Source organism: Haliotis rubra, unplaced genomic scaffold, assembly GCF_003918875.1.
Source record: "Haliotis rubra isolate DU_JTF1 unplaced genomic scaffold, ASM391887v1 Scf609, whole genome shotgun sequence".
NCBI classification, from domain to species: Eukaryota; Metazoa; Mollusca; class Gastropoda; order Lepetellida; family Haliotidae; genus Haliotis; species Haliotis rubra.
Genome location: NW_025767312.1, coordinates 296,009 through 305,331, shown reverse-complemented (window position 1 = coordinate 305,331; position 9,323 = coordinate 296,009). Strand labels below are relative to the sequence as shown.

The following is a 9,323-nucleotide window of genomic DNA, read 5'->3' as shown; positions in this document are numbered from 1 at the left end:
TAGTCACTGACTGTACATGAAAACCTTTGCAACAACCCATTGTCCATTGTACAGATTTTAAGGGACAACCCAGGCTTCACGTTCACGGTTAGGTTACGGTATTCCCCACCTTTAACAAATGCAACATTTTAAATATGAGAATATAAAGACTTTCTCCACATATTTGGAATCAGATAAATGTCTATTTCAAGCGGCTCCTCGACTGAAGCTCACCAGAGACCATATAATATCTATTGTATGGTCTCTGAGCTCACGAAGCGATCTCGAAAAAGCTTGTTTTACTGCTGATATTATCATGATGACCACGCGGTGCTTTTGTTCACTTTTACAACAAAATACGTCTTATTCAAGTCCTGTGTCCTGTGTCCGAAACATTTCATTAACCCATTCAGACAATGACCTACTTTTCAGCCGATCCGAATTTTTCTCGTTTGAAAACGATAATAGACATCATTAAAAACTATCGTTACACTGAATTCCAATTCCTTGTTTCAGAAGAAAATGGTATTTACAAATGAATTTTCATTTTAAAGTTTAATAACATCGTATTTCTATATTTTATGGCGAGGTGTAGGCAGCATGACCTTAACAAAGACGTCACAGACTGCCCCTGTTTGATGAGGTCGTAAAATGAATCACCTATTATGTGTTCTTTGCGCTTATTCAGTGTAGTCACATAACGGACAATGTGATTGATATAATATCAAGGCCGTACCAGACCGCAAAAGTTTACTAGCTGCAGAGCCTCGTTTTGACATTTCCACGATTTCCGTTTGTCAGAGCACGCTGTACGGCATGTTTGCAAGGATTAGAAGGAGCTGACTCCGAGCCGACCTGTCCTTGTTGTACCCTCTCTTCTGCATTTTCATCTGAATCTGTAAAACATACTTTATTGATAAATACCCACTGTGGAGATGCTCAGTGGCGCTGTGGCAATATTGAAGAAGGAGATGGCTCATATTTGTAATACAGAAAGGCAACAGTGAACAGATGGGTATTTAGCTGAGATTGAAAGGTTTCGATGAAGTGTTCGTGATTTCCTTTGGAGGAGAGTTCCACAGTGGAGGGCTGGCAAAGGTGAAGGCTCGGTCAGGCAGTTGGTTTGGAGATCTGTGTTGGGTGAGGAGACAGTCAGAGGAAGACTGGGGATTTCGTTAGGGTACATACACGGAGACGAGTAGTTTGAGATAGTCGGGAAAGTTATTGTTGTAGAGGCAGTCCAGTCTAAGTAAACCTAGGCTCAATATTATTCGTTACACTGCTATACTGAGTCTAACAAAACCTAGCGTTTTTGTCAATATTCAAAGATGTCATCTTGCGAAAATATAAGCAAATAGTAACCATGTCATCAGAAACCAATAAGCGTCATTCGTGACCAACTCGTGTTATTCCGGGACAAGCCGAATAGCGTCTTCTTGGAGGTTACGGAAAGAGGCGAGTGGTGACGAATGGAGGTGACGGAAAGAGGAGAGTGGTGACGAATGCCATAAGCGTATATACTGCAGGTCAAATATCTCTGTTTTGTGCGGATTTTTGTTTGTTGATAGATCAGTGTCAGCGATCAGGGAAGAAAAATCCCAAAACCGTTTTGTAAATCCCGCCGAACCCTAACAAGTAGTCGGATTGGGTAAATCCGTTCGGCAGTCTCGCGTTTGATTGGACGGCCATAGGTCGCTGAAAGGTTAGCTGACGCGACCTTCTACTAGGTTTTGTTAGACTCAGTATAGCAGTGTAACGAATAATACTGAGCCTAAGTTTACTTAGACTGAAAGGCAGTCATGAGTCAGAAATTCTTGCAGAGATGGGGAGCCAGTGTAGAGACTGTAGTACTGGGGGTGATATGGTCATGACGAGGAGTGTGGGTGATACATCTGGCAGCGGAATTTTGGATATTAAAAATACTTTTCGAACGGAAACGAGGGAAGCACGGTTGCCAACATTTGCTAACTTCGCTCGCATATAGAACAACTGGTAATTTTTCTCTCTGTTGCGCAACCCTATTTGCGCTACAGTTTGCCCGTGCTTGGGTGACACATGTCATCGTATCCCAATTGCGTAGATCGATGCTCATGCTGTTGATCACTGGATTGTCTGGTCCAAACTCAATTATGTACAGACCGCTGCCATATAGCTGGAATATTAAGAACAATGCCATTTAGAAAGTGATCAAAAACAACATATGTATACCGCTCAGCCACACGGTGGAAGCCGCGGTGGTTGGGCGTGTTGGGCGGCTGACTTTATGTGCTGCCGACCAGGTGCCTGATTCTGAGGGTGTAGGTTCGAATCCTGGATGGGACTCAATACAAGTACTCTATAAAGTACTAGAATCTGTACTTTACGGAGAAAGTTGAATCCCACTATAACATACTAGCGTGGCTAGACTGAATGAATGACAGGTTTATTCGCGGTGTATAAATTTTCGCGCTAAAATAAAACCTGCGCGAAATAGAATACGTTTACAGTATGTTACAGCTGGAATATTGCTGAGTGCGGCGTCAAACTAAACTCACTCACATTATACATTAGAAAACACTTGTATGAATGCCAACGTCTTTATTTAGAATACACTGCTGAAGTTCGCCCCAAAAACATCGACTATGTATCAAAGCTTATTTTGCATCAAATATTAACTTGCAGATTTGATTATAAGTTTTTACTATTTAACATCAAATTCAAGGTTTGAAATATACTAATATTATGTATTAGAAACTGTGATCTTGGGCCACATGGATGTTTATTTGCGACCTGCAACCAGTTGACATCGTCAGTTTCTTATCTAATTCTTTTCGTCTCCTTTTTACAATTTGGCTCCTCGCACCCACTGGAGAGGTAGCCTACGGCTGCCCCTGCTGCGCCCATTGCTACCTTCGTTCCTACAGCTACACCAGCAGCCCCTGTGACAAGACGAAAGTATTTCATAATGCAAGATAATGGCTGACAACATATATTTGATTTACCAAGGAATTAAAAATGTAAGAATGTTTTTAATGATTATGTGATTAATTAACTAGGAGAAGCTCCAAATGTACCTGCAGACTGTGCTGCTGCAACGAGCCCCGCGCCCACTCCCGTCGTCGCAGCTGTAGACATCGCACCCGCTGCCACGGAGCCTGCTGTAATCCCTGCTCCTGTGAACCCCATTCCTGCGAGCCCGGCCCCCAGAGCAACTGGACCCAGTACCGCACCTGCTACAGCTCCACCCACAAGAGCGGGGCCCCAGCACCACGGGTCATCCCAGAAACTCTTCTCCTTGCCCTCTTGAATAAATATTTCATGCATTAGGATTCTTATGCTTCCAAATTGGTATTCGGGGCTAGGTAGAAAGTCAAGATGACAAAACTGACAACCTCGATCCTAAATTTCAGTCACACACATGCCAGAATATTCTAGTTCTGGGAGTTTTAGTTCACATTGTCTATATTCACTGTGTTCACATCAGTTTAAGAATGGAACAATCATTACACATGCCACATGTTTATATAGTTTGTCGTCAGACTGACACACGTTGAAGGTTAAGCCCACGTTTCATCAAACGTGCTCCCTGACCTTGACCTTATAGGTAACAGTAACATAAGGCGATAGAAATCTCATATGGAGGGTAATGTTCATTAAGAGGCTTGTACACCTTTAATATATTTCATATAGCTGCAGTACCGTCAGTACAGCCGAACACTGTCGAGTGAAGAAACTAAAGTACCGTCAGTACAGCCGAACATTGTCGTGAAGAAGCTGAAGTACCGTCAGTACAGCCGAACATTGTCGTGTGAAGAAGCTGAAGTACTGTCAGTACAGCCGAACATTGTCGTGAAAGAAGCTGAAGTACCGTCAGTACAAACGAACATTGTCGTGTGAAGAAGCTGAAGTACCGTCAGTACAGCCGAACATTGTCGTGTGAAGAAGCTGAAGTACCGTCAGTACAGCCGAACATTGTCGTGTGAAGAAGCTGAAGTACCGTCAGTACAGTACAGAACATTGTCGTGTGAAGAAGCGAAGTACTGTCAGTACAGTATTGTCGTGTTAAGAAGCTAAAGTACCGTCAGTACAGCCGAATATTGTGAAGAAGAAGCTGAAGTACCGTCAGTACAGTCGAACATTGTCGTGTGAAGAAGCTGAAGTACCGTCAGTACAGTCGAACATTGTCGTGTGAAGAAGCTGAAGTACTGTCAGTACAGCCGAACATTGTCGTGTGAAGAAGCTGAAGTACCGTCAGTACAGCCGAACATTGTCGTGTGAAGAAGCTGAAGTACCGTCAGTACAGCCGAACATTGTCGTGTGAAGAAGCTGAAGTACCGTCAGTACAGCCGAACATTGTCCTGTGAAGAAGTTGAAGTACCGTCAGTACAGTCGAACATTGTGATGAAGAAGCTGAAGTACTGTCAGTACAAACGAACTTTGTCGTGTGAAGAAGCTGAAGTACCTTCAGTACAGCCGAACATTGTCGTGAAGAAGCTGAAGTCCCGTCAGTACAGCCGAACATTGTCGTGTGAAGAAGCTGAAGTCCCGTCAGTACAGCGGAACATTGTCGTGTGAAGAAGCTGAAGTACCGTCAGTACAGCCGAACATTGTGATGAAGAAGCTGAAGTACTGTCAGTACAAACGAACTTTGTCGTGTGAAGAAGCTGAAGTCCCGTCAGTACAGCCGAACATTGTCGTGGGAAGAACCTGAAGTTCAGTCAGTACAGCCGAACACTGTCGTGTGAAGAAGCTGAAGTCCCGTCAGTACAGCCGAACATTGTCGTGTGAAGAAGCTGAAGTACCGTCAGTACAGCCGAACATTGTTGTATTAAGAAGCTAATGTACCATCAGTACAGCCGAACATTGTCGTGTGAAGAAGCTGAAGTCCCGTCAGTACAGCCGAACACTGTCGTGGGAAGAACCTGAAGTTCAGTCAGTACAGCCGAACATTGTTGTATTAAGAAGCTGAAGTACCGTCAGTACAGCCGAACATTGTCGTGTGAAGAAGCTGAAGTACCTTCAGTACAGCCGAACATTGTCGTGGGAAGAACCTGAAGTTCAGTCAGTACAGCCGAACATTGTTGTATTAAGAAGCTGAAGTACCGTCAGTACAGCCGAACATTGTCGTGGGAAGAAGCTGAAGTTCAAGAAGCAGTACAGCCGAACATTGTCGTGTGAAGAAGCTGAAGTTAAGCTGAAGTACCGTCAGTACAGCCGAACATTGTCGTGTGAAGAAGCTGAAGAAGAAGCTGTCACGTCAGTACAGCCGAACATTGTCGTGTGAAGAAGCTGAAGTACCGTCAGTACAGCCGAACATTGTCGTGTGAAGAAGCTGAAGTACCGTCAGTACAGCCGAACATTGTCGTGTGAAGAAGCTGAAGTACCGTCAGTACAGCCGAACACTGTCGTGAAGAAGCTGAAGTACCGTCAGTGAAGTACCGTCAGCCGAACATTGTCGTGTGAAGAAGCTGTGAAGAAGCTGAAGTACCGTCAGCACAGCCGAACACTGTCGTGTGAAGAAGCTGAAGTACCGTCAGTACAATCGAACACTGTCATGTGAAGAAGCTGAAGTCCCGTCAGTACAATCGAACACTGTCATGTGAAGAAGCTGAAGTCCTGTCAGTACAGCCGAACATTGTCGTGTGAAGAAGCTGAAGTCCCGTCAGCACAGCCGAACATTGTCGTGAGAAGAAGCTGAAGTACCGTCAGTACAGCCGAACATTGTCGTGAAGAAGCTTCTTCCTAACGGAACATGACAGGTGGTTGTGAGGGTCCACTTACCTGTGCCACGGACGCTCAGACCGCTGATGAGGAGCAGATAACATACGACGTACGTTCGCAACATGTTGTTACAAGTGATTGTAAATAGTCTGTGGATGAAAGACAGCGGAATTTTAGTAAACAATGTTTAACTTAAGCATGTGAACAATTTTTACATTACACAACATTTCGGAGTATATCCTCACTCCTTTATTCACCTGATGTAGGGGTAAGGATATACTCCGAAACGTGTATTCCCCATAATAAAGAAGTTGTCAGCCATAAGATACTCTCCTCCTGACGCCTTAATCATCTATGTAAACAAATATGAACATCATTCTCTACTGGCTGACAATCAACATCTTAATCTCTTACGTAAACGACGTATGTATATCCTCTCAACTGGCTTCCAATCAACCTACTTAATCCTGTATACCATCTGTGTTTTCAACCTCTTCTATTGCATAAACAACCCATTTTCGCCTCATCCCTCATCTGTTGTATAAACATCACATGTATATAATCATCCAAATTACTTCCCATGTACCACTTGCTTGACAACGACATCAGAATCTATGTCGAAACGTCGCCTATGCAGAATAAATAAGTTGTATATCGATAAAAAATGTCCTCATTCTTCATTCCACATTAATTAAATATCGATGACATCTTCATTTTATCACATTTGATCACGTGAATGTCGCCGATAATGTCCCATATCTTCCTTCGCCATAAAGTGGGTTTGGCGGAAATTGTTCGAAAGCCCAGGACCCGGTTGTATCAAACTTTAATGACGCATTAACGTGCCATTAAACGTTCATTAAGTAATGTATCATTAAATTCTGTTGTACTAACGTTTTAATGACGTCGTGTTGTCATTAGTCATTAGCGCGTCATTAACTTAATGAAGGTCCTGGGGTATCATTAGAGCGTCATTAAACTTACTGGAAATGAGTGAGTGGGTGAGTGAGTTTAGTTTTACGCCGCACTCAGCAATATTCCAGCTTTATGGCGGCGGTCTGTAAATAATCCAGTCTGGACCAGACAATCCAGTGATCAACAGCATGAGCATCGATCTGCGCAATTGGGAACCGATGACATGTGTCAACCAAGTCAGCGAGCCTGACCACCCGATCCCGTTAGTCGCCTTTTACGACAAGCGTAGTCGCCTTTTGTGACAAGAATGGGTTGCTGAAGACCTATTCTACCCCAGATCTTCACGGGTCAAACTTACTGGAAAAGTGAACATTGCGCCAGAATTTCGTTTGCTCCGCACTGGATCTACCTACAGCTATAAAATTACACAGAAATGTAGAGTATTAAATGTCCTATCTCATGGTATAAACTCAGTTTGAAAAGTAGACACTGCTAAATGTTACTCCTAATTTTGTTATGCGTTAAAAACAGTAAATTTCTCTGCTTTTTATCGTGCACTGATAAAAGTACTGTGCTACTATATTTTCAATTTGGCATCTTTACGGAAAGTGTGAGCGAACGAAATTCTGCCTGATACCTGAATGACATAGGTATGTATTAAATTAGTTTGTGTTCTTGTATATAACGTTATACACTCAATCTTGTATATGTGTTGAAAATGGATTTTCCCCTATCACGTCAAATGGCTACATAAAGGTCATGTATGCTTACAAAGATAAGGGGGCCTCACTCCGCTATGGTAATGCAAAATCATCGCTACTGTGCAAGTCTAATGGCAGTACCATGATCAGAGATGTACACTTTTTATATTGAAAACTAATGAAGAGTGATTTTTTATGATAAATAGAATCTCACCCTCGTGTCTTCTGATATCAAATACATGTATATCAACACTCGTTTATAAAAGTAAAAATATCCTCGACATGCCTCGGATATTTGTGACTTTATCAACTTGTGGTGATATATTTGATATCAAAGACACTCGGGTGAGATTCTCTATACATGTGTATTAAACGAGTAAGTTGAAGTTTAATCATCAGTCAATTACAAAATGAAAATGCACAAAATAAACTCTAGATTTAGACAAGACATTCCTGTCATAAAAATGTAAGCTCTGGCTTATCTTTAATACCGAAGCTGAAAATGTTACATGTGTATCTAGATAATCTGAAATGATAAAAATATATTTGTAGAAGCTATATGCAAACTTAAAGGTCACATGCAACCAAAAAATCAAACATAATTAAAACACAATTATCACTTATTCATGACATATAATATACATTGCTGGTTATGAAAAACATATAAACAAAATTATAAGCGTACAATCGCAAATCAAAAGTGCAATATTGTGTACTTGGGTTTACTTCCCAAGAAACGAAGCAGCCGGGATACCGAACCCAGTCAGAGCGGGTGGGTGTGCACTCAAGTTTAACGGCTGGTTCATTTGCAGATGCGCTCACGGCTCATTGTGTGTGTATATATAGAGATGTTGGGTTTTGTAAATACATGCTCATTTTTTGTGTATAACATTTTGCAATCAACAGACATCATAACATGTCATGTGTTCAAGTATCACACCTGCCTGTCTGTGTAATTACATAATGATCAATAATCCATGGCGTTATTTTTTAAAATGGAAAACAATTACATAACATTCAGTATGTAAAATGAAAGTTCAATCGTGATATTAAGAGATAATTTAAAACTCATAAAATGAATATGAATAAGTAAAATTTAAAAGTTATAATTTACTTGTTTCAAATGTGGTATTTACCAGAAAAAAAGTGGCAATTACCAGAAAAAAGTGGTAGTTACCAATTTTAAAACAGAAAATTCAAAAAACCATTTTGACCCCTCTGGGCTTTCGTACGAAAATATAGTGTCCTTATTCACAGCAAATTCTCGCCAAGTGATCTGAGTTGCAATGACTTGGTATGCATTAAGGATATAATGTATCATTAGGGTTTAAGGTTGACATTAGTTAATGAAGCATTGATACAACTGGATCCAGTACAATAACTAAGAAAAACTAGACGGCCAGTTTTAATAAGAAACTGACTGGTAAGGAATGAATGACTTACCCGAACAGTCTTATGTGTACCACTTCTCTTCTGCGTGTGTTGTGAAGCGCTCGGCTTTTATATGGTTGTAATACCCGTGACGTAAGCTCGTCAGTCAATGTATGAGCTACGTGGCATCAAGTGGAATTTTCCTAAAGGGGCGTGTATCTACCAGAAACCGTTCTACTTTCACTTTCGTTTCTGGAACTATGTTCTTTTTGGTCTGTTGACGTTATTAGTCATAGAATAGCACGTAACCCTCACAGCTGCGAACAATAACCAATGTAGGGCGTAGAACTATACTCATGCCAATAATGGTTGTCACCCCCTAGCCTAATAATACAGACTGAAGGGGGTAATGGTTGTCACACAGCCATTATTGGCCTATTACATACTGGTACATGGATCCAGTTTACACAGAGGCATAGATCGATCATGGCCTCCTACACACCTTTAGACACAGCGGGAATAATCAGAATACATCGCCTCCTAAACACACCTACTACGCGGCGATTTTGAGCGAAAGACAGGGTGTCCCGCATGGGTCGTTAGGTTTGCATATAAAATTTGTGCATGAATTTGTGAATTTGGAATTTGGTGTTTGGG

At 41.6% G+C, this 9,323-nt stretch overlaps 1 protein-coding gene across 1 annotated transcript; it reads right to left on the bottom strand.

Moving 5' to 3' along the window:
* Window positions 1–2,541: 2,541 nt before the first annotated feature.
* LOC124255763 (interferon alpha-inducible protein 27-like protein 1) lies at window positions 2,542–8,886 on the bottom strand. Its single transcript, XM_046689674.1, has 4 exons — window positions 8,739–8,886; window positions 5,740–5,828; window positions 3,033–3,260; window positions 2,542–2,897 (listed from the first exon to the last, which is right to left on the bottom strand). Exons 2-4 carry the CDS (start codon window positions 5,801–5,803, stop codon window positions 2,776–2,778), a joined length of 414 nt encoding a protein of 137 aa, XP_046545630.1. The 5' UTR covers window positions 5,804–5,828; window positions 8,739–8,886; the 3' UTR covers window positions 2,542–2,775.
* Window positions 8,887–9,323: the final 437 nt, after the last annotated feature.